The sequence below is a fragment of the Terrapene carolina genome, unplaced genomic scaffold, assembly GCF_002925995.2.
Source record: "Terrapene carolina triunguis isolate 2854851 unplaced genomic scaffold, T_m_triunguis-2.0 Scaffold69, whole genome shotgun sequence".
Classification (NCBI taxonomy): Eukaryota; Metazoa; Chordata; order Testudines; family Emydidae; genus Terrapene; species Terrapene triunguis.
Window position 1 is genome coordinate 21366371 of NW_020664420.1, and position 26581 is coordinate 21392951.

Below are 26581 nucleotides of genomic sequence, written 5' to 3' on the forward strand. Positions count from 1 at the left end.
GTCAGCAGACCTGCTTTTTGAGGAAAGCCTGCAAAATATTCCACTACTTTCCCAAAACATTCAGATTATTTATAATTTTGATTGCACTAGTCCTCCTTCCCCCATTTACAATAGATTTGTAAACAGAACCATCCAATAATTATAAGTTGGCAGATGTTCAGACTTCCAGTTTAAAAAGTAATCGTTTTGTTAGCTGCCCAAACTGCAGCATTAACAAATTTGTCTTAATATTAATCTCTTGATATGTCTGTTGTTACAAGAGTACAGTACAAATCTGAGGAAACACTGGCCAGGGCACTTTTAGGAGCCTAATATGGCATTCAATGCCTCCTGCCAATATTTTTCCAGTGTAAGATAACTCCAAAACATATAACTGAGTGTTTTCTCATGTAGCTGATATTATTGGCAGTTTGGAGATGTCCTTTTCTAAAAGTAAACTCTGAGAGATATAATACGCATGTATTAACATCATTTTTTCTACTTTGTTGTTTACTGAGCTATACATTTTGTAATATGGGGAAAATTCTTCCATTCTGATCTCCCCTGCAATGAGCATGTGCATAAAGTTAAGCATGTGCTTAAGTGCTTTGCTGAATCAGGGCCCTACCCATTAAGGCTCTTTAGTGCAGCAAGGTGCAGTGCCTGACTTGAATGGGCTTCATGTACTTATAGTTAGGCATCTGTTTAAGTACCTTGCTGTACTGGGGTGTGTATATTTTGTGAAGCAAACCAATGTTCTTTCAAAGTCCTTTAAGCCCTTGAAGAGAGTTTTAATTAAATTTAGAATGTATAATAAATGCTATTAAAATCAACTCTTCAATTTAGAGAGAGGTTTTCAAAATGAGATGCCCAATTTCTGCCTGCAAAACAGATACCAGTGTACACCCACATGTGTATTTTTTGGCACAATTTATAATGTTTTTAATTGCTCTGAGCAGGAGCAGAAAATGCATACAAAAAAACAAAATGCTTATCAAACCGCTTAAGTCCCAGATAATTTTTAAACAAGGAGACTCACAATACAGATGACTCTCCCTTCCTTCCTGTCTTCAAACAGAAATATCAGCACCAAACTGACTCACTTTAGCATTTTGGCTTGATTTGGATTAATCTACCTGTGACTCTCCTGCTTTAACAAATAACATTTTAATAGTGGCCACTGCAGGGACTAGCAAAGAGGAGTTCATGTAAACAGAATGAAATTTTGATCATATTATTACTTAGGGTATGTCTACACCCAGCCGCTAGTTCGGCGGCTGGGAATCGAAGTTCTGGGTTCGACTTATCGCGTCTTGTCTGGACGCGATAAGTCGAACCAGGAAGTGATCGCCGTCGACTGCGGTACTCCAGCTAGACGAGAGGAGTACCGCGGCGTCGACGGGGGAGCCTGCCTGCCGCGTGTGGACCGAGGTAAGTTCGAACTAAGGTACGTCGACTTCAGCTACGTTATTCACGTAGCTGAAGTTGCGTACCTTAGTTCGAATTGGGGGGTAAGTGTAGACCAAGCCTTAGAAATTGAGGTAGCAGAACCTGATTTTACTAGATCAGTAAATACACTGTAACAGTGAATAAAAACGAAATATATACTATGAAGCTTTTGTTCTGCTCAGATTAGCATCATACTATCAAGACAGAATCTACCATATTTCTAAATCCATTTTCAAGATTACATGCCCAGGAAATGCTGTAGCATTTATATATATTTGAAGGTGCACCAAATGCTCTAAAACCTAGTGACTGAGTTTTATGTGAATGTAAGAGGAGCTGTTCAAAACTTACTTTCAAGTGCAGTTCTATCCTGAAAAATGAATTTGTAAAAACACTACTGTGAGGTGCTATATTTATTGCGTTTTACTAATTTTCACATCAAATTATCCCAGTTTGCAAGTGAAAATATTTTACTTCTAATTGCCAAACCCTCAAATATACCCTAAAATAGATTTCTTTCCAGGTCATGGCATCTCCTTTTGGATGACTCATGACCAATTTAAACAAAACATGGCTAAAAGTAAACCCATACCTACCTTCCCAAACCCTCCTACTTCCTCCTTTCTCTAGTAGTGACATAACCACCACCCTTACTGTCACCCAGGTACTATCTCTGAATCTTCCCTCTGTCTTGCCCCACCCAAATCCAGCCCATATTCATATCTTGCCACCTCTCCTTACAAACACCTCTAAGATCGAGGCCTTTTCATCCTGTCCAAGCCTGTCTTGATTACAGCAATCCCCTTGATTACAGCAACCCTGTTTGGTTGTTTGAAGGACCGTGTGCTGTGGCTGGCAGTTGGAAGCTGTGAGCTTCAAAGGAAAGTCTGAAGGCTAGAAGCCTCTGGTAATTGGCTGAGCCTTAATCAGTGGGTGGGGCATTCACCCAGGCCAGGGCTTTATAAAGCAGCGCACAAGCGACCAGGGAGCTTTTGCGACCAGGGGCTGCTAACAGGGAGTTTCACAAGGGAATTTGGAAGGGGAGTGAGAAGGGAGTGCGGGTCCCTTGCCGGTTCTATCTTATACCCTTTATTCCCCTTAAAACCTATAAACCAAACTACATTCAAAACTTCTTGCTTTAAACAACCCCTTCATTAACTAGGAGACAATGCAGGCAGAAGCCCAGCTGCAGAGTGGGGGCTATCAGTTTATTGCACTGAGTGTAGCATGTATGATTACCTGCCCTGTGGGCGGGTGGCGTATGTGTGCATTCGGTGCAAGGAGCTCCTGGCCCTCAGAGACCACGTACGGACTTTGGAGGCAAGGGTGGCGGAACTGGAGGAACTAAGGGAGGCAGAGAGGTATGTTGATGAGGCTTTCCGGGACACTGTAGAATTGTCCCACCTCCGGTCAGACAGCCCCTGCGCTGTTGAGGAGGATGAAAGGCCCAGGGAAGCAGAGCAGTCAACGGGAGCAGAGGGAAACCTTCCCATAGTTGGGACCCTCCTTCCAGACGGTGCTGGGGTTGCCTCTCGCACTGAGGTTACCTCTCCGGGGGAGGGAACTCCAGTTGCTAGGAAAAGGCAGGTATTAGTATTGGGAGATTCAATCATTAGAAACGTAGATAGCTGGGTTTGTGATGACCGGGAGAACCGTATGGTGACTTGCCTGCCTGGTGCAAAGGTTGCGGATCTCTCAAGGCACCTAGACAGACTTATTTGTAGTGCTGGGGAGGAGCTGGTGGTCGTGGTACATGTAGGTACCAATGACATAGGGAAGGGCAGGAGAGATGTCCTGGAGGCCAAATTTAGGCTGCTAGGGAAGAGACTGAAATCCAGGACCTCTATGGTGGCATTCTCAGAAATGCTCCCAGTTCCACGCGCAGGGCCAGGTAGGCAGGCAGAGCTTCAGAGTCTCAATGCGTGGATGGGACGATGGTGTAGAGAGGAGGGGTTTACATTCATTAGGAACTGGGGAAACTTCTGGAATGGGGGGAGCCTATACAGGAAGGATGGGCTCCACTTAAACCAAAGTGGAACCAGACTGCTGGCACTAAACATTAAAAAGGTTGTACAGCAGTTTTTAAACTAGGAGATGGGGGAAAGCCGATTGCTGCAGAGGAGCATGTGGATCAGACAGAGACTTCTCTTAGGGGAGAGTCTAATGATAGAGAATCTCCAGGTTATAGTCAGGAGCAGAGGATGGAAGAGGATAAAGTAGGGGCCAGATCAGATGATAAACATTCACATAAAAAAGAATCTGACACATCAGAAAAGGGCAGACAAATAAACAGTGACAAGTTTTTAAAGTGCTTGTACACAAATGCTAGAAGTCTAAATAATAAGATGGGTGAACTAGAGTGCCTTGTGATAAAGGAGGATATTGATATAATAGGCAACACAGAAACCTGGTGGACTGAGAGCAATCAATGGGACACAATCATTCCGGGGTACAAAATATATCGGAAGGACAGAACAGGTCGTGCGGGGGGGGGGGAGTGGCACTATATGTGAAAGAAAATGTACAATCAAATGAAGTAAAAATCTTAAGCAAATCCGCATGTTCCATAGAATCTCTATGGATAGAAATGTCATGCTCTAATAAGAATATAACATTAGGGATCTATTATCGACCACCTGACCAGGATGGTGATAGTGATGATGAAATGCTAAGGGAAATTAGAGAGGCTATCAAAATTAAGAACTCAATAATAGTGGGGGATTTCAATTATCCCCATATTGACTGGGAACATTTCACTTCAGGACGAAATGCAGAGATAAAATTTCTCGATAATTTAAATGACTGCTTCATGGAGCAGCTGGTACGGGAACCCACAAGGTTGAGAGGCAACTCTAGATTTAGTCCTGAGTGGAGCGCAGGAGCTGGCCCAAGAGGTAACTATAGCAGGACCGCTTGGAAATAGTGACCATAATACAATAGCATTCAACATCCCTGTGGTGGGAAGAACATCTCAACAGCCCAACACTGTGGCATTTAATTTCAAAAGGGGGAACTATGCAAAAATGAGGGGGTTAGTTAAACAGAAGTTAAAAAGTACAGTGACTAAAGTGAAATCCCTGCAAGCTGCATGGGTGCTTTTTAAAGACACCATAATAGAGGCCCAACTTCAATGTATACCCCAAATTAAGAAACACAGTAAAAGAACTAAAAAAGAGACACCGTGGCTTAACAACCATGTAAAAGAAGCAGTGAGAGATAAAAATACTTCCTTTAAAAAGTGGAAGTCAAATCCTAGTGAGGCAAATAGAAAGGAGCATAAACACTGCCAAATTAAGTGCAAGAATGTAATAAGAAAAGCCAAAGAGGAGTTTGAAGAACGGCTAGCCACAAACTCCAAAGGTAATAACAAAATGTTTTTTAAGTACATCAGAAGCAGGAAGCCTGCTAAACAACCAGTGGGGCCCCTTGATGATCGAGATACAAAAGGAGCGCTTAAAGACGATAAAGTCATTGCGGAGAAACTAAATGGATTCTTTGCTTCAGTCTTCACGGCTGAGAATGTTAGGGAGATTCCCAAACCTGAGCTGGCTTTTGTAGGTGACAAATCTGAGGAACTGTCACGGATTGAAGTGTCACGAGAGGAGGTTTTGGAATTAATTGATAAACTTAACATTAACAAGTCACCGGGACCAGATGGCATTCACCCAAGAGTTCTGAAAGAACTCAAATGTGAAGTTGCAGAACTGTTAACTAAGGTTTGTAACCTGTCCTTTAAATCAGCTTCTGTACCCAATGACTGGAAGTTAGCTAATGTAACGCCAATATTTAAAAAGGGCTCTAGAGGTGATCCCGGCAATTACAGACCGGTAAGTCTAACGTCTGTACCAGGGAAATTAGTCGAAACAATAGTTAAGAATAAAATTGTCCGACACATAGAAAAACAAACTGTTGAGTAATAGTCAACATGGTTTCTGTAAAGGGAAATCGTGTCTTACTAATCTATTAGAATACTTTGAAGGGGTCAACAAACATGTGGACAAGGGGGATCCAGTGGACATAGTGTACTTAGATTTCCAGAAAGCCTTTGACAAGGTCCCTCACCAAAGGCTCTTATGTAAATTAAGCTGCCATGGGATAAAAAGGAAGGTCCTTTAATGGATTGAGAACTGGTTAAAAGATAGGGAACAAAGGGTAGGAATTAATGGTAAATTCTCAGAATGGAGAGGGGTAACTAGTGGTGTTTCCCAAGGGTCAGTCCTCGGACCGATCCTATTCAACTTATTCATAAATGATCTGGAGAAAGGGGTAAACAGTGAGGTGGCAAAATTTGCAGATGATACTAAACTGCTCAAGATAGTTAAGACCAAAGAACACTGTGAAGAACTTCAAAAAGATCTCACAAAACTAAGTGATTGGGCAACAAAATGGCAAATGAAATTTAATGTGGATAAATGTAAAGTAATGCACATTGGAAAAAATAACCCCAACTATACATACAATATGATGGGGGCTAATTTAGCTACAACAAGTCAGGAAAAAGATCTTGGAGTCATCGTGGATAGTTCTCTGAAAACGTCCACGCAGTGTGCAGAGGCGGTCAAAAAAGCAAACAGGATGTTAGGAATCATTAAAAAGGGGATAGAGAATAAGACTGAGAATATATTATTGCCCTTATATAAATTGATGGTACGCTCACATCTCGAATACTGCATACAGATGTGGTCTCCTCATCTCAAAAAAGATATACTGGCACTAGAAAAGGTTCAGAAAAGGGCAACTAAAATGATTAAGGGTTTGGAACAGGTCCCATATGAGGAGAGATTAAAGAGGCTAGGACTCTTCAGCTTGGAAAAGAGGAGACTAAGGGGGGATATGATAGAAGTATATAAAATGATGAGTGATGTGGAGAAAGTGGATAAGGAAAAGTTATTTACTTATTCCCATAATACAAGAACTAGGGGTCATCAAATGAAATTAATAGACAGCAGGTTTAAAACAAATAAAAGGAAGTTCTTCTTCACGCAGCGCACAGTCAACTTGTGGAATTCCTTACCTGAGGAGGTTGTGAAGGCTAGGACTATATCAGAGTTTAAAAGAGAACTGGATAAATTCATGGTGGTTAAGTCCATTAATGGCTATTAGCCAGGACGGGTAAGGAATGGTGTCCCTAGCCTCTGTCTGTCAGAGGATGAAGATGGATGGCAGGAGAGAGATCACTAGATCATTGCCTGTTAGGTTCACTCCCTCTGGGGCACCTGGCATTGGCCACTGTCGGTAGACAGGATACTGGGCTAGATGGACCTTTGGTCTGACCCGGTACGGCCTTTCTTATGTTCTTATGTTATGTTCTCTACTTCCTTGACATCCAATCACTCCAGCCAGTCAATTCAAAATGTCACTCCTACTGAATCCTTCCATGCCCCTCCTTACTGATCTGCTCTTGTGTTTTATTGAGTTGCTCTTGCCTCCTTTGCTCCATCATATCAGCCTTGATAGTTCATTTGCCTGCTTCTCTCACACGCATGTCCCTGCTCTCTTCCACCTCTTACACATGGAATGTCCTATTGAATTGGTCTGTAAGGCAATAGTTTTTCTCATTCATATCGCTCTTCAAGACCAACTTCTATTGCAATGCTTGCAGGAATTTGCCTATTGGTAATGGCTAGGCAGATAGCGAGAGATGGACTACTGATATTTAAAAAAAAGTCTCTCAGGCTATACATATAGGGCTTTATCCAGAACCCACTGAAGTTGCTGAAAGACTTTCACAGACTTCAATGGACCCTGAACCAGTGATACCTGTGCAATGCCTTTGTGTCCGTGTTATGTCCTCACAGACACTGGTATAGCCTTTGGCAAGTGGAAAAGAAATTAATCTTTCATACTTCTACCAGTCACTTGAAACTAGGGGAAACAATTATCAGGAACAAACCAGGGCTTTTAAAAAAACAACCACAAACTGGAATAAATTGGATTATGCAGTTTTAGTATGTCTCTTTGAAATCCCAGTTTACTCTAATGAAAAACTGGTTCCGTTATACCTTCTCCTTTCAACAGGGCATTGTGGGTTGAAAAGAAGTAGTTTTAAATTGTTGGACACCGAATAATTTTATTTTTAAAAATTGCTAAAAATATTTAAGAGAGACAAAGTAGGTGAGATGATATCTTTTATGGGATCAACGTCTGTTGGTGGAAGGTACAAGCTTTTGAGCTACACGAAGCTCTTCTTCAGGTCTAGGGAAGAAAGCAGTGTCTCTGAGCTAAACACAAGTTGGGACAGATTGTTAAGCAGGTACACATGCTGGATGTGGTCACTTGAAATGAAGTAGGCAATTGGGGGTTAGATTGTTATCTACAACAATACTGCAAATAACAAGAGAAACAAGAAATGGTAGGCCAGATTTCACTGTTTCTCTTACTGTCAACAAAGGGGTGCGGCTCCTACTATTTAGTTATAAGAACGGCCATACTGGGTCAGACCAAATGTCCATTTAGCCCAGTATTCTGTCTTCCAACAGTGGCCAATGACAGGTCCCCCAGAGGGAATGAACAGAACATGTAATCATCAAGTGATTCATCCTGTGACCCGTTCCCAGCTTCTGGCAAACAGAGGCTAGGGACACCATCCCTGCCCATCCTGGCTAATAGCCATTGATGGACCTATCCTCCATGAATGTATCTAGTTCTTTTTTGAACCCTGTTATAGTCTTGGCCTACACAACATCTTCTGGCAAGGAGTTCCACAGGTTGACTGTGCGTTGTGTGAAAAAAATACTTCCTTTTGTTTGTTTTAAATCTGTTGCTTATTAATTTCATATGGGGATCCCTAGTTCTTGTGTTATGAGAAGGAGTAAATAACACTTCCTTATTTACTTTCTCCACATCAGTCATGATTTTAGAGACTTCTATCATATTCCCTCTTAGTCATCTCTTTTCCAAGCTGAAAAGTCCCAGTCTTATTAATCTCTCCTCATATGGCAGCTGTTCCATACCCCTAATAATTTTTGTTGCCCTTTTCTGAACCTTTTCCAATTCCCATATACCTTTTTTGAGATGGGGTGACCACATCTGCACGCAATATTCAATTTGTGGGCAGTTAGATATAGTGTTGTTTCACATACCTTAGGGGACACCCATGATCAAGACCAAGCAAAAATAATGAAAATTATTAACCATGGCTATTTTATCATTAAAGAAAGGAAAACATTAAACAAAACAGCACAAATGATCAAACACAAATGATAAACTGGTTACTTCCATTATAATCTCTTCTGTATGTCTCTCTGTGGAGACCTATTAACAGATTATACCCTTGAGAGTGAACCGCTTCTGGGGGCTGCTTTTATCTTAGTAAATTAAGACAAAAGTATATTATTGTGAATTCAGTTTTAGCACCTTATTAGATAATTAAAACTGTTTATGTATGTGCAAGATAATTTAAGGAGCAGTGAAGCCTATCTAGTTATTAATAATAACCTAACCAATTTATAGCTGGGCAAAATAAGAATCTTAACTAAATCCTATGAAATCAAAGAAGATATTTAAATTAGTTACTTACAAGAAGCTGTGTTAAAACAGGCTAATTATGAATATTAAGAATCCTAAATCCAATTATATCCCACTATTTCTCTATTTAGCATTATTTAGCCCCGTCTCCTCTCCAGGAATACATGCCCTATCCACATGGTGATTAACAGGACAAATTGTTAGTCTTTTAAGTTACAGTATTTCAATATTCCAACAAAATCATTACAAGAGTTTTAATTCTAATCCTTTGGTGGTGTTTCAGTTAACTTCCTCTCACCAATCCATGCAGAAGTCTTGGGGAGGTTTTCCTTAGCTTAGTTTCTTCTCGAGTCTTCTCTGTTTTTCTTATTTGTCTGTTGCAGCTTGCTTATGGAGTGCTGTACTGTGTTTGAGCAGGGTAGCCAAGGATGTGTGAAGTCTGCTCACTTCAGAGTTTTTATATCCTTCTTCCTATTTTCATGAAATGATAGGAAAATGCACCCTTTTCACGTTTGTTTATATTCAAAGCTGGTGGCTGTCACCCTTTCATTGGCTTCATGCCCTTGGGGTTGAGTTAGGTGACACTTTCAGCTTCTGAATAAGCAGTCTATTTAATGCATATTTTAAATTGTTGGACACTGAATGATTTTATTTTAAAAAATTACTAAAAATATTTGAGAGAGACAAAGTAGGACGACAGGGATAGCTCAGTGGTTTGAGCATTGGCCTGCTAAACCCAGGGTTGTGAGTTCAAAAGGTGTTTGTCATGTCAACATTTAAGAAATAAACAAAAGTTTAAAACTTCTCCAACTACACATGTTTTTCTCTTAAATTTTTAAGAACACATGCAGGTTTGCTTGCAAGAAGGTGGGGGTTGGTAGAGCCCACTTTACTTAGATGTACTGCTATGATAATATACCCTACATTCCTTTTTACAATTAGGCCTCTTCTTAAAACATTAATGTTTTATGTGGTCTGTCTTCTTGAGGTTTATTTGTCCTTGGGAGGTTGAAGCAGAAACCTGAAATTTCTTGGATCACTGTTAACATCATTAGATCAATGTATTGTTATATTTCCAAGCATCCTGACTATGACATTCTTGTAGCTGTATCTTAAGGTTTAGTAAAGGTGCAAACAAGTTTGTAATGACTTAAAATATATTCAATTATAATACTTTTATTAATATCATTTTGCATCAATACTGAGGTCTCTTCCTGTATAGGGGTGTGCTCCCCACACTCATCCTGAAGGGGTTAACATAGGCCATATGACAACCTATTAGGCTGAAAGGGGGATATTTTGGTGGACAAGAGAGCCCTAATTAAGGGAAGCTCACTTGTGCAGGAACAGTGGGCTTCTATAAGATCAGGAACTTGATAACAGAAAGAGGGTTACAGGAAAAGGCCTACAGTCACTCACCCCAGAACGAGAGAAAAGATTTAGACCCAAAAGGAAGGGTTTGTCTAGCAGACACAGAAGAAAGAGATTTGGCTAGAAGGGTGGAGAATGCAACCATGGGAATAGGCAAGGTAGGAAGTAGTCCAGGGGAGTGGCAGGAAGGTTAGTGGTTGCTCAGACCTTTGCTGTTGGAGATAGGGATCTGGACTGGAATCCAGAGTAGAGGGTGGACTTGGGTTCCCCTATCACTGAGTGGGTGGTGCGATCTGGGCAGTGAACTTGAAGTCCATCCAAGCCCGTTTGTTCTAGACACTGAGGGAATGGCCCAGCTAGGGCAATGGAGTTAAGGACTGCCTGGGACAGTGTGGAAGACTATGGTAATACGCTGGAAGGGGAGGACTCTTGAGACTTGGCTGGAGGGCTAAGCCATAAAGATGAGGTGCTGCAGCTCCTGAGGAGTAAGAGGGGGCTGCAGAGTGATAGAATGAAATAATTGGCCAAGGAACCACAAGAAGAGGGAGTCAACCTGAAAGAGCTAATCCCTGGAGCAGCCAGGAGGAGGCTTCCCTAGTCGTGAGTAGAGGTCCCCATGACATTTCCCCATAGTATTTTCACAGATCTGTATTTCTACAGACAAATGTCCATGATGCTTTACAAAGGGAGTATATGCCATTAAAAGCTACCTCTAAAACCGTCATTAGAGGATTTTTTATGAACTTAGTCTTTAATATCTAATAAACAGTTAGGTCCAGTTAGTTTTTCGGCAAGGATATACATCTAAGCTTCCAAATATCCCCCAGTAAAGTCACATGAATATCCAAATTTCTCTGTGTTCCACCTCATCCCACAATGAATGCCACTCTGCACCACACTTCTCTACTGATCCAACAGACCCTATCAATAATGAGAACTTTCTTACTGATCACAGACTTATTTTTAAATCCTCCATGCTACCATCCTGTGCTCAAGGGAAAATGTCTGAAAAATTCCCAAGTATGATTCAAATTGCCTACATTAGCTCATATAGTTTTCTCTAAGGATTTTCTACCATAGATATCTAAGTTTCTAGCTCTTTTCTGACACGCTTTTCCTGAAAAATTCATTTTACACACTGGTTCCTACCTCTCTCTCAAATTTCATTTGGAAGGCAGAAGAAATCTGTCTTTCCTATTCAGTCAAGCTTTCATCATACTGATTATGTAATCTGATTGCAGGTTTGATTCATTTCCCAGTTATAATTAAAACACTTCATTAGTACAAGTTCTTAAATCTATTAAAAAACTTAAATAAAATTGTAAAGGTTTAAAAGTAAAGTTCTATGGAGTAGAAATTCCAGTGTCTGAGGACCCCCTTGTCTAAACAAACATTTCTGTCTTGTCATTTTAAATACCTTAGAGAATTACATGACCTCTTTCAAAGATTTCCAGTAGGTGGCTCCTCAGAAGTACAATGGACTTTGTACCATTTCATGCATTAAATTAATGAAGATTCATAGAACTAAGGTGCACTGAAGTTTAATGGTTCTAATTTAAAAAGTTATAAGTATGGCAAATGATTGGAATTACAAAACATGGTAATATTCATCAAGAGGTTGGCTTCACAATCAAATCTAAGAAGTATTATGACTGGTTACTTCTTACTCACATTACTTTGGAATTACTTAAGCCTTACATTCTTGTGAGTCTGACTGAATAAAACCTCTGCTTTAAATGAGCTCTGTGTATTGTTATGATTGGATCACTTTAGTACATGTGGGCACATGCCAATTCTAGTGAAACTGATCTGATTCCTTGTTCCATAAAGTCAGTTTCAAAGTGCTGATGAATAAAATTCTTCGTAATTGTACTCAGAAGTTTTTAGCAGACTCACATTGTAATAGCTAATTACTGTTCCACCAGGCTTTGACCTATCTGCTACTTCTGTCATCTAGTTTTCTGCAATTAACCTAAATTCTTTGGTGCTAAACCTTTACCATTATGTTCCAGTTTTAAAAGTGATCTTTAAAAATGTCTTTGGCATCTATAGTTTTCTACTTTAATATGGCCTTTACAGGTCAAAATAAATACTTATAGATAAAAATTAGTATTTATTCTGTTTACTTCACTAGGTGTAATGTTTAAGGTGTTACTAAACCGTTATAACATTTCATTAATACACAGATTTATAAAAAATTGAAAACCACCTATTCTGAGAGCATTTAGAATGCGGAACACAGAGTCAATATCATATATACATTAATAATACCCACTAAGACTCCAAAAGGAATATAGTAATTGACATACTACATCTCACCGAGTTCATGTAAACCAGTATCCTGGCTCTGACAATGGCCAGTTCTACGTGCTGTCAGAGAAAGAATTCCACAATAGGCAGATGTGGGATAATCTGCCCAGCACACCCCACATTAGATCTCATCTAAATGCCCAAAAGAGACTGATTTAAACTCTGAAGCATAAAGTTTAATATCCCTTCCTAACTCCGTATATTCTTGTTATCCATTTATCCAAATAAATGAACAATCCCTTTCTGAATCTTATTAAATTCTTGGCTTTAATGACTTCCTATGGCAATGAGTTCCAAAGAATAAATGTGTTTTGTGTGAAAAAATATATCCTTTTACCAACTTTGAATTTTCTACCTTTTAAAAGGAGCAATGAGCTCAGGGAAGGTAGAGTCCTCTGTCTGCATGGAACTGCACTGATGGCAAGGGATTCTTTATCAGATACAAGTATCTTCCCCTGCAGCGCTAACGGAAAATCAGGGTCTAAATGCATAAAATAATTGTTCCATGTCTGTTCTTTCTGATTTCTAATTCAAAGCAGCAATAAAACAACGCAACCAGTGCCTACGTCATTGTACTGACATCGCTAAACTTTAAATTGCATAATACATGAAGATCCTTGTACAACACTTTGAACATATAAAGTACTATCTAAATATTATTATTATTCCATTGGACCCTAGTTCAATGATAGGTAAATATATTTAAAATGAACTTAATATAAGGGGGCCTAAAAAAAAATTATTGCAAAACCCTGGAAGAAGGTTGTTTGCATAGATTTTTCCATACCACTTGGAACTTTTTCCCAGTGGGCCATGTGAGTGATTAGAAGATGGTGTAGAAACTGTGGTGCAATTAAACCTTTCCTTGTACATTTTGCACTGTAATTTCAAAGGAGGGCATCATATATTTACTTACAAAATTTTCTATGTCCTGTCTGTATGGGATTCTGTATGGGCCAATGAGTAACTGAGAGCAATGCAAAGATTCTCAGTGACTTATGGGGGCTTTGAATCAAGCCCTAGTTAAGCAATTACACACATCCCAGATGGGTTTCTGTAAGCACATACTGTATGCCCTTCCCTGACAATTAGGGCATTTAAACCTCATTTTCTCTCTTCGAAAATTCTTAAAATATATTTGTCCAGTAAAATAAAACACATGTTAATGAAAATATGGATAGATGACTGTTCAGTTCCTTTCTGTAAATATTTATGGATTCCTACTGTCTTTAGCCAGCATATTTATTTAAACTGTTTATTAAACAACAAAGAAATCCGTACACTTACAATATATTACTTTGCTGCTGACTACGTAAACTGGGAAGCTGCTACATATTAACATAAAATTTCTTTAATAAACCTAACTAATTAAGAGGACTACAGATATGTAAAGATTTACGCAAGTGGTTTCTTTCTGTGTTAATCCTGAGAACATACCTAACAGCTATTATTCTTCATGCCTGAAAAGAAAAGATTTGCAAGTGATTCTAAAGAATCCTTGTATCTAATCCCAAAAAATTCTAAATAGGAGTCACATTCTATAGTGTGTTACTTGCACAATGAGATAGGCAGATTTTTTTCCAAAACCTCAACAATTTTTCTGACAAATTGATCCTTTGTTCAGTGAATGCATTATTGTTCCTCTAAATCTGCAGTTAAAAAATTAATTGTCTGATTTAGCTGCATAACAGCTTTATTATTTGTTGGTATGATGGGTTGGAACAAATTACCCAAGTGTATGAAAATACTGTTTAAATATTAACAGTAATATTTTTGGAATGAATTACACATTCCAATTTTGGCAAAAACAAGATTTTCACTGCTCAGATTAGTGCCTTTAAATGCAGAAGGGCATCAAATTACACAAAGTTATGCTTACTGGAAGTTAGTTAACACAAGTCATACCGTAAATGACATCTGTACTACCCATTTGCTTGCATTATAAGAATGCTGCCAACTTAGTTAAGGCCCAAAATTTAGGTTTTGTTTTTTAAAAAGGTTTTAGAAAACCGCACAGATAACAAATTATTTCTTTACAATTTTTAAAAATATTTTTATATTTGAACATTCTCCTGCAGTGTTTTGAATGTGATCACAACAGTACTATGCACTGCAAGAGGATCAGAAAGTAAACCTAACTAGAAGCACCACAATGAAATTGACCAATTGTGTTACAATTGTCCAAGTAAATGTGAAAAGCAGGAAGGAAACAAAATAAATGGTGAAAACTAAATGTTATTTAAAAAATTCTTTCAATTTTCAATATTCTCCAGTGGTATTAAAAAGATAGGCAAGGACACTTTACAAACACATATATTAGTCTTGCCAGTATCTTTTTAAATACAAACTATGGTAAGTAGCTCTGTAAGTACTCCATGCAGATACCTTTGTCAGACAACACAGACTTAACTCCCAGCAACATGCAGATGACACACAGCTCTATCTATCCATCACCACATATGACACACCAGTACTATCAAGATGGTCCAGTGTTTGGATGAGATCAGCTCTTGGATGAAGAACAGCTGGCTAAAATTGAACCTGAGCATGGCAGTAGCGGTAATGCTGGTGGGCAGAAGAAAGTATTTTGAAGAGCTTGCATCCACAGTGCCATCTCCGCTGGATAAAGATTCACAACTGGTCAATTCAGTCTGTAGTCTATAAGTACTCTGGGGTTCCTCACTGCCGCTGAGCTTTCCTCACACAGCAGCATCCACAAGTAATGCTTTCTACCATCTCTGCTTGACTAGGAAACATCCTGCCAGACGAAGACCTGGCCTCAGTTACTCATGCTTTTGTTACCTCTCGGCTGGACTATAGCCATGTAACATAACTGGGCATGAAGCTTTTTTGCACTTAGGAAATCCCAACTACCACAGAATGCCACAGCATATCTCCTCAGTAACACAGGCCACTGGAAACACATCAAACCTGTCCTCCACTTTCTACACTGGCTTCCCATAAATCTAGAATGAACTTCAAGTTCTTGGTCCTTAGCGTCAAGATGCTCCATGGCCTGAGCCCAGGGTAGCTAAAAGATCATCTAAAGCTCCAAGACAAAGCTGGTGGTTGACAACTGCATTCCTCTGGAACAAGGGAACTCTCAACAATAAGCATAAAGTCTTTGCAGGAGATATAACTTTGTCCAGGGTTGAGCTGAGACTATGGAATGAACTTCCCCAAAAACTAAGGACTGTTACAAACCATACTGCTTTCTGCTCCAAGGGTAAAATGCATTTCTTTGACCGTACCCTTCTTCTAATATAAACAAAGAGAAGCAGGTACATTTATATTTTAAAAAAACAAGAGACACATACTACCAAAACAAGACACTCTGCTGGATATGCTTCCCCCTCTGTGGAGATGAGAGAACAAACAACATATGACAGATATATGGTCACATTGCTTAATGCACCACTGAAAGGCGCTCAGATACTACTGTGATGAATGTGGTTTAAAATACATAAAGATGAGTATAGAAAAAAAGCCCTGCTGATGGGCCTACACAATTACATCATTAACTGAGTAATAAACATAGATTAATAAATTCCAAGACCTGAAGGGACCACTGTGTTCACCAGGGCCGGCTCCAGCAATTCTGCCGCCCCAAAAAAAAAAAAAAAAAAAAAAGCAGCGATCGGCGGCGGCAGTTCAGCGGCAGGTCCTTCGCTCCTAGAGGGAGTGAGGGACCTGCCACCCCAGAATTGCCGCAGGTGCCGCCCCTCTCCCTTGGCCGCCCCAAACACCTGCTTGTTAAGCTGGTGCCTGGAGCCGGCCCTGGTGTTCACTAGTCTAAACTCTTTATAACACAGGCCACAGAATTTCCCCAAAATAATTCCTAGAGCAGGGTTTCTCAAACTGGGGTCCACGGACTCTGGAGTGGCCGGGCAGGCCGAACTAGATTCCCTTGCCTGAGGACCTTTGGGCCTTTTTGCCTGGTGCTGGGGAGCTGTGCCTTCTTCTTAGGCACCAGAGATGTGGAGCGGTACTGGGTGGAGCCTGTTGCCGGGGGTGCACTACACACTGATGTCAAGGTGCTCGCTGATTCTTGGTGGTAAGGCTCAGATGCCAGGCGAAGGGCCGACTCCAATAGGAGAGCTTGGAGACGGATGTCCCACTCCTTCTGAGTTCATGGCTGAAAGTTTTTACATATGCAGCACTTCTCCTTTACGTGCGACTCGCCCAAGCACTTGAGACAGAAAAGAGAGAGAAAAGGCTAGGCTGATTGGGGAAGCAGCCACAGCTGGGGCCACGCCCCAATCAGCTGGCCCTATAAAAGGGCTGTGAGCCAGGTGCTGAGGCAGTCTCTCTCTTGCTCTGGAGAGAGGAGGACCTGGCTGCCTGGGAGCTCACGGTACAGGGAATGGAACAGGGCTGGGGAAAGGCAAGGGTTGCTCCAGCCTGGTAAACCCCCAGGTTGCGGGCCTGGCTAAAAGGCCAAAACAGGTACTGGGGTTGCAGAGGCAGCAGCCCAGAGATAGGCAGAGGCAGCTGGTCCAACCCCCTTGCCAATGACGAGTGGCCATGACAGACTGCAGTCTGCCCCAGTGAATGGGGGCTAGATGGTGACTGGCAGTAGCCACTGAGGCAAGGTGGGTGAGAGAGTTGGGGGTTCCCCTGGGAGGGGAGACCCAGAGCATGGTGGGGTACTGCTGGGGCAGAACCCCAAAGTAAGGGGCCCCGGGACTGAGAGGGACATGGGGGGACCTGAGGAAAGCGATACATTGGTCAGCAGAGGGCGCTCTGAGTGCTGGATGAGCTAATTCCCAAGAAGACCAACAGGAGGCGCTGTGCCAGTGAGTCTTCGCTTTGCTACCGTAACCTTACAAATTGCACGCAGTATAAACTGATGCAGTATTGTCTTTATAATTCTTTGGGTCTGGTGTACACGTAAAACTTAGGTTTACCAAGCTACTTTGCTCAAGGCTGTGAAAAAATTCATGTCCTATGCAATGTTGTCTTCCACTGGAGATGCAGTTAGGTCGACAGAAGAATTCTTCCATCAATCTAGCCACGACCTCTTTAGGGGGTACATTTACCACAGCAACAGAAAACCCTTCTATCAGTATAGTAAGTGTCTACACTAAAGTGCTACACTGGCGTAGCTGCAGCTGTGACGCTGTAGCATCTGTAGTGTAGCCATACCCTCTGTCATAACTATAAAGGGAAGGGTAACAGCTCTCCTGTGTACAGTACTATAAAATCCCTCCTGGCCAGAGACTCCAAAATCCTTTTACCTGTAAAGGGTTAAGAAGCTCGGGTAACCTGGCTGACACCTGACCCAAAGGACCAATAAGGGGACAAGATACTTTCAAATCTTGGGGGGGGGGGGAGGAGAAGGCTTTGGTGTGCTCTTTGTTTAAGGTTGTTGTTCGCTCTTGGGACTGAGAGGGACCAGACATCAATCCAGGTTCTCCCCATCTTTCTAAACAAGTCTCTCCTATTTCAAACTTGTAAGTAAAAAGCCAGGCAAGGCGTCTTAGTTTTACTTTGTTTTCTCAACTTGTAAATGTACCTTTTACTAGAGTGTTTATCTTTGTTTGCTGTACTTTGAACCTAAGACAGAGGGGGGTCCTCTGAGCTCTTTAAGTTTGATTACCCTGTAAAGTTATTTTCCATACTGATTTTACAGAGATGATTTTTACCTTTTTCTTTAATTAAAAGCCTTCTTTTTAAGAACCTGATTGATTTCTCCTTGTTTTAAGATCCAAGGGGGTTTGGATCTGTATTCACCAGGAGTTGGTGAAAGGAAGGAGGGGGGGAAGGGTCAAATTCTCCTTGTTATAAGATCCAAGGGGGTTTGGATCTGTATTCACCAGGAGCTGGTGAAAGGAAGGAGGGGGGAAGGGTCAATTTCTCCTTGTTTAAGATCCAAGGAGTTTGGATCTGTATTCACCAGGGAATTGGTGAAAAGTTTCTAAAAGCTTCCCAGGGAAGGGAATGGTGGCAGCGGACCAGAACTAAGCTGGTAGTTAAGCTTAGAAGTCCTCATGCAGGCCCCCACACTTGTACCCTAAAGTTCAAAGTGGGGATACAGCCTTGACACCCTCAGACAGACTGACTGCTCCAAGATGCAGCAGATTAAAGTAACCAGACTTTGGTTATTTTCTCTGATGCTATTTAGAACTTTTTATGTAGCAATGAAAATGTCACAAATCATTTAGTTTCTTGCTGCTGCCATTACTTGGAAAAGCTGAGAGCAGCAGCACAGAGAGGAGGAGGACCTAACTAGGGTTACCTTATTTCAGGTTCTCAAAAAGAGGACATTGGGGGGAGCAGCAGGGGAACTCAAGGGGGTACCTGCAGCAGGGGTACTCACTGGAGGTGGGGGACAGTGTTGCTCTCTGTCACAGTCTCAAGGCAGCTGTCGCAAGCCCAGGAGGCAGTGACAGCCTTCAGTCAGCGACTCCCTGTAGGACCCCCTCCCCAAGGCTGGGAGCCAGGGCCTGGGTGGGAGAGATCGGGCAGCTGTGGCTGCAGAGAAATAGACCAATCAGCTTCAGATGTAGGGGACGGCCCAATCAGGAAGCAGATCAATGGAGGCTCTTTCTGAGCTGCAGTGTCTGCTCTGCAAAAATCAGGACATTTCCTTATTTGAAAAATCCACCTGAACAGAGGCTCAAAAAAGAGGCAATGTCCAGGAAAACCCAGAAGTATGGTAACCCTACCTAAAACACAGAGAGTAGGGGAATCCGTAGAGTTGTGGTGAAGTGCTTCTCTTCAGCACCCAGGAAGTTCTGGGAGTGGGGAGAAGACAGAAAATGCCTTCTCTTTTCCAGCAATGAGAGGGGGCAGAGCTTCAAACCTATGACACCTAAAAGCCAGAGGCTGATATGCCATGGCCAGACTGAACCCCCAAGGTGTGCTCAGCGACAGCAGCTTGGTAGACCCATTATGCTGTCTTCTGTTCAGCAGATGAGAATGAGGGGGAGAACTCCAGGGCATTTCTCTTGGATCTCACTGGTGGTGCTACCATCCTGTCTAATGTGTCTACCTATGGTCGCCTAGTAGGTGTCTGGTAAATAATATCCATTACTAAATTCCAGCATGCTGAAGCACTGGTGTGAAAGCACAGAAAAGACTAGAGATAGACCGATTTCCAGAACTGTCACAAGGGCTCCATATGGAATCAGAATGTCTCCTCCCTCTACTGCAGTGCAGACACAATCTCTCTCTCTCTCTCTCTCTCTCACACACACACACACACACACACACACACACACACACACACAACGAGCTACTGCCCATTCTGTGTCCTTGTGCACAACATTGAACTCCCTCCACTAGTATGGCATGGGATCCAGTTATGAGAGCTGATCACAAACTTAGTCTTGGGCTTGCAGCTGGAGCACCAACTGAATGGCCTTGCAGGGAGCCCTTGATTATGTTGGTCCTTATACTATTGGTAGTCTATTATTATGAGTTTTGTGGATGAGCATATAACTCATTAGGAGGACACTATATTCTTCTGCCATTCACACTATACCTATCTTAGGTTTTGAGGGAATTTAAATGAAAAAGGCAGCTTTAATGTACAAGATGAGCCCAGACCTCATTTGTTAAATTCACATGACATGAACAATAAAACCAAAGACACATTTATATGCTAATTTGTTCCACTAAATATTAGCTAACTGTCCCATTGTGATAGCATTGTGCAGCTTTCATTCTTGTAGTCACTCTAATGACAAAGACAGCTCAAAAATGCAAAGTAAAGATTATATGAAAACAGTCCTAGATTATGAGATACGATTAGAGCCAGCCTCGGGGCATTTCAACTATGGCCTTTGAAACAAACAAACTCCACTTCTTGGTCTCTTTTATTCAAGAAATTGCTCAGCCTGCATTCATGTCCCTAACAAGAACCTAAGCAGTTTTCATATTTTAAGCCATTTGCTTTACTTGAAGAACTAAAGGGCTAATTTTCAAAGGTATTTAGGTGCCTAAAGTTGCAGACAGGCACTTAGTGGCATTTACAAAAGCACCTAAACCAGTTGGACACCTAACTCCTATTAAAATCAATTGGAGTTAGGACCCTCATTCACTTAGGTGCTTTTATAAATCCCCATAGGGGCCTATCTGCATTTTTAGGTGCATATATACCTTTGTAAACCTGGCTCTAAGTATATCTGATGGTATGGTAGGTGCCCCTTCTTGCTTCCTACAGGCTTTGAATAACGCAAAGAGTTAAGTGGCATTTCAGAGAAGCAATTTGTTGCATAAAATCAAGAGGAAAATAATTGACTATGAACTGTAGCCTGATGTGAAAGGAAAAATAAACGTCCACTTCTTTGCTCCATTAATGTAAAACACATTATGTGTGTGTTTCATTAGAAACATTCAGTGGTTTCAAAAGAAAACTATTAATGGATCCTAATGTGTATTCCACTGAAATAAAAGGACCATTTCTAATTAATCTAGGGGCCTACTCCTTTGTTTCAATAGAGCCTTTCTAATGTAACATGTAATATGCATAGTGATGTGTGCCAAATAATTCAGTATCTTTGATATGTTACCCAAGGGAATTCATGAAGAAAAATTACAAAAGCTGTAAAGGGTGTGTCTTAAAACTACTAAAGAACATAAAGCCACAACTAAAGGAGGACTAAACCTTCAGTATCTATGCACAATCGGATGCCACCTTGGTGTTATTTCACTACAACTGGCCTCTGTACATTTGATTATTAATAAACTTCCACATTTTTCAGGAGTCAAACATTCTCCAGCCCAGGAAAAACAAAACATAACATCCAAAGAGGGTGAGAGGGAACACCATCACAACCCCATTCAAATGCTGGGAAAATGTTCAGGTTTTTGTTTTTCTTGAGTTTTGCCTTTATTTACTTCTTTTTTTTAAACTGGAAACAAGTCAATTATTATAACATTATAGATTCTAACAGTGAATAAATCATATTTTCCACAAAATAAACAAATAATTAACTATAGCACCATGGGTTTTTTTGTCCTTTTTCTTTTCTGCCCACTAGCCTACGTTTTTTTATTTTTCTTCCATGTTTTTCAATAGCCACATTTTCCTTCAGAGTATTTTCCCCCTTTTAACTGTTTATTCTCTTAATCTTTAATCCTCTCTCTTTTCTGATGTGGACTTTCTTCCTCTTTCTTTTACATGGAGTGTTCTCTCTCCTGTCTTTGTCTCATTCCACCCACTGGTCCCTTCCCCTCTCCAATCACCAGCCCTTTGGTTCTTATCCCAATAGGGCACTGTGACAAAAATCTATATATGCTTAATTTCTAAAATTGCATTTGAGGATTCATAGAGATGGGAATGGGTGAGAGGTGGCTTTTGGTCATCATATACTCCCAAACAATAGGGAAATACCTGGGAAGTAAGAGTCAACAAATACAGCAATTCCAACATAATTCCAGAACTATTCACCTTTGGTTACTGGTGCCTAAATTTTACTACAGCCTCTGCTAAGAGCAAGTATGCACCCAAAGTATTAATACAACTGATCTGAGAGAAAGCAGAATGTCTCCCTGGGAAATATACCCCAAGCACACACAGGCCATTGTGAATGTTAATTGCCTTCTTCTCTGCACACCATTGGAAAGTAGGAATATGTATCTTTTTAAAAGGCCAGGGAGAAAGCCTAAGTGGAGAAAGGAGAACATATTGCTGGTGTCAAACTAGGGAATCAGTCAAACACTAGGGTTTGGTTTCTGTAAACATTTAACATTGTTTCTCCAGGTCCTCCACCTCAGCTGCTGGGCTGCAGTCATTTTGTGAAATACCAGAACATATCTGATATATTTGGCATCACAACAGGTATGTTCTACTGTGGTGTGCCTACATTCAGAAGCAGTTTGACAGTTAACATTGTTTTTAAAAGGTAAGGAGCAAAAAGAAGCAAATCAACCACGTGAACGGGGAAAAAACCTAAAACATCTTAAATGAAAAACAGAAAATGGCATAACAAAAGCTTAAATGAAAAGTAAAACAAGGTGATATGATGCTGAACCCACATATCTTGTCTTCTCTCCCTCTAACTGGCTCCTCATTTCCAATTTAAAAATCCACTGAATGTATGTTACAAAAAGATGGAAAATCTTATTTTTTCTACTTAGGCAAGAAGGGACACAAGCACATGGACATGCATAAAATAATGGTGTCCCGTAACTTTGCCACTGAAGCCATACAAAAAGTAAGTCACTGTGAGGTCAGCAGTTTTCTTAGTCCATACAGCTGATACTGTTACTAACTGGGTGAAACTTTATTATTGGCTGAGTTACAACCTAGTTCAAACTGGTGTGCGAATATGTCCTTTATTTAAGGTAGTTGTATGAGACAGTGAACGAGGCACACCTAAAACATGAACTAATACAGTCTGTCAGAAACCAGCACCATGTGTGGTTGGGGCAGGGGGTCACTTGGTATTGCAACTAGGTGTGTGTACGGGTGCAGGTGTGTGACTGAACACACAGAAACTAAGAAGAGACAATAACAAAGCAAGAGGCAGAAGCAACAAAACAAGAAAGCCAAGAAGTAGCCTGTGAGCACAGTGTGATGTTGGGAAAAACTAGAGACCTTTGGATCTGTTGGCTAAAGAGGTCTGGAGCTATAAACTAAGGCCTTGGCTACACTTGCGGATTCACAGCGCTGCCGCGGCAGCGCTGTGAAGCACGAGTGTAGTCGCGCCGCCCGTGCTGCGAGAGCTCTCTCGCAGCGCTGCAAGTACTCCACCTCTCCGAGGGGAATAGCTTGCAGCGCTGCAAGCGAGCGTGCAGCGCTGCAGGCGCTGATTACACTGGCGCTTTACAGCGCTGCACTCGCTGCGCTCAGGGGGGGTGTTTTTTCACACCCCTGAGTGCAGCAAGTGCAGCGCCGTGAATTGCCAGTGTAGCCAAGGCCTAAGAAACTGCTCCTTTTGTTCTTAGTTCCTCTGGCGTTTGGAGAAGCGGGGCTTTGTACATTCTTTGTAAATAAACAAGATTGCATCAAAGAGAATACTAGACTCCATCAATTTCTACTTCTAACTGGAAAGTCGCCATGGCCCCAAAATTTGACTAGCCGCTTGGACAGAAAAGGGACATTACATATCAAGGTTTCAGTGCAGTGTTGGTGGTTGCTGGAGCCTTAACCCATCAAAACAGCCCTGAAACAGAGCCAGGATGGTTGAGATCAATGAATGTATTTGACTAAATGCATTTTTCTCCAAAGTTTGTCTGTGCGGTAAGTGGACACCAAAATATGGGGTATGAATTTCGCATACCATATACTTTTTTTTTTTTTTTTTTTTTTTTGAGAGTGGTGAGGAGAGAGGAAAGAGGTGGCAATAAACTAATTCTTCAGTAAGAGCATATGGATTATTAATGGCAGATTTGGAGATCTTTATCTACCTGGAGTAATGATAATAAATATAATTTTTAAATGTCTCAATTTAAAATTTACATTTAGACACTGGCCAAATTCAGACCAGGACAGAGATGTTATCATGGCATGCTTGGCAAGAGTAAAAATACTCTAACCTCTAGAAGATTCCCTGTTATGCTGAAAGAAGAGAGAGGGATCTATCTCTGAGCCTATAACAAGCAATATTTCTTAAATTCAGTGGCCCATGTCCAGTTGTACTCTCCTTTTACATACACAAGTGGTGGCTGGGTTTTAGGCATATTCTGTTTAAGACTACAATATAACTTTGGATTTCTAAATTGACAAAGAATTTTCATGAGTTACCTGTGATTTCATCTCATAAAGTGTAGCATCTTCTGGAGTTAACTGAAGTGCTTCATCCCATTTGTGAACAGCTTCCCAGTACCTGTAGTTGTTAAAACAATATTACGTTCTCACCATGTTTATGAATGGTTTAGACTGGGTATTTCAATTCATATCATCCTCATCACCAAAGTATTGGAGCATCTTACAAATATTAATGAATTTACTCTCAAAACACTCCACAATATAGGGAACTATTACCTCCATTTTACAGATGGGAGAACTGAGGCACCAAGAGATTAAGAGAGAGGTTTTCAAGTGCTCAGGCCTGATATCTGGAGTCAGATTTTTTACAAGTGCTCTGAACTCAACAGCTTCCACTTATGTCCAGAGTTTCAAAACAGCTCAGCACTCAACATGCTGGGCTCATTTGGAAAAAATTACTGCTTATTTTGATGCCTAAAAGATGAGCTCTCTTGAAAATCTGACCCTGATTGTGGGTGCAGAGCACTTCTGAAAATCTCAGTGACTTGCCATAGGTCCCAGAGTAAGCCCTTAGCAGAGCTGAGAACTAGAACCAGATCTCCTGAATCTCAGTCCAATTCCTTAATTTCAAAACCATCCTTCTTGTCTGTCCCTTGATTTGGGATTAAATAGTAGCTAATCTCTTTTAGAAAAAAAAATGCAATCTGCAGCTGATCACTCGACATATATTTCCTTTTAAAATTCTTTCCAGTCTAAGAAGCCTACTGAAATTTGGGCTATCCATTTTATTTTTTCTACTGCAACTAGAGAGACACTCAATGTATAATCACTACATTGCATTTAATCAATTTTTTTTTAAAAGATCATATTAAAAAGTAAATCAAATTATCTTTCTTTAATTTCAAATATAATAGAATATTCTGTATAAACTGGAGCACTGACTGTGGTCTTAAAATTTAAAGATTCTGTCATCAACGTGACTGGGAAAATATTTGACTGCTAGGCATTAGTTTGTCCTCCAATAGGGAACATGGAAAGAAGCAGACTGAAAATGAAAAAGGCTAAGGCTTTATTTTTATTAGACAAGTACAACTTAAGCTTAATTGATATATTTAAGATTTTAAACTGATTTAAGTATGTTTACATTAGGGGTTTCCACCAGTGTAATGAGAGAGAATTTAAATTAATTTCATTACACCAGTGCAATTTTTCTAATTTAGACAAGGCCTGAGATAAATACTAGGAATGCTGTTGGATAGGGCTCCACATATTCTCTGATCCCATGGCTGCAAAATCTACCCCCTCCCACACCCTGAACCCCTCATTCCCGGCCCCACCCTACAGCCCTCACCCCAACCCTCTGCCCCAGCCCTGAGCCCCTCCCAAGCCCCGAGCCCCTCATCCCCAGCTCCGTTGGGTCGTGGGCATGAACAATTTTCTCCAACTGGGTCCTCAGAAAAAAAGGTTTAAAACTATTGGTATAGACAACTGGTTCATACATGTCCTGATCCACTGCCCGCTTCAGTTAATGGGAGTTTTTCCATTGACTTCTATGAGTTTTGATCAGCCCTATACTGTGTAAACTTTAACTGAATGTATCTATTTATTTTAAATATACAGCCAAATTAGCCATGTATACATGCATGCACAGTGAAGCCTACCTTTCTCATGGATCAGTGTTAAAAATATCACATTTTTACACCAATAAACTATTGTGCCTGTTAAATGCAATTTTCAAATGCACATAAAGTGATAAAATCATAATTATTTTTTCCACTGCATTCAAAGGCACTTGTCCTCAAGGAGGGCTTTCTCTCTGATAAATTTCAGCTTTTAACTCAACTGCTTAGGTGCTAGAGTTATTAAAATTAGTCACAAGATATATATACTGCAACTTTTTATATAATATGTATAAAACTGGAAAAATTTTACATACACACACACACACACACATACTTTTCATACTCAAAACAGCTTTCAGGTTTTTTTATCCTATCTTTCTTTAAAAAAACAAACACACACACTTTGGCAGGGACAAGGTCTGGAAATTTTCAGCCCAATAGATGAAGATTTCAGAACTTTATGAGTGACTGAAAACAAGTTATAATGGAAACCCCTTGGGCAATCTTAAACTATAATTGTCACTGGCGCTTCAGCTATAATTACCCTTTTAAAAAAGTTTACAGATGAAAATGGCTGACAATTATGTTTAGAATTCAAGTTAAATATAAGCCAAAGGGATGTTTCAATGTGTTTTCACATTTTCTCAAAGTTAAACAACCAACTTAGTGTTCATTCTTAGTAGACAAGTGCCCAGACTTCAGAAAACATCACAATTGCTGGCAA

At 40.6% G+C, this 26581-nt stretch overlaps 1 protein-coding gene across 1 annotated transcript in view; it reads right to left on the reverse strand.

Annotated features, from left to right (window-relative positions):
- Positions 1-26581, reverse strand: part of TTC33 (tetratricopeptide repeat domain 33) — a 113311-nt gene that overhangs the window by 29214 nt on the left and 57516 nt on the right. Inside the window, exon 3 of the mRNA XM_024198968.3 lies at positions 24272-24353. Coding sequence (XP_024054736.1) covers positions 24272-24353 — 82 coding nt within the window. The remainder of the gene's footprint in view (positions 1-24271; positions 24354-26581) is intronic.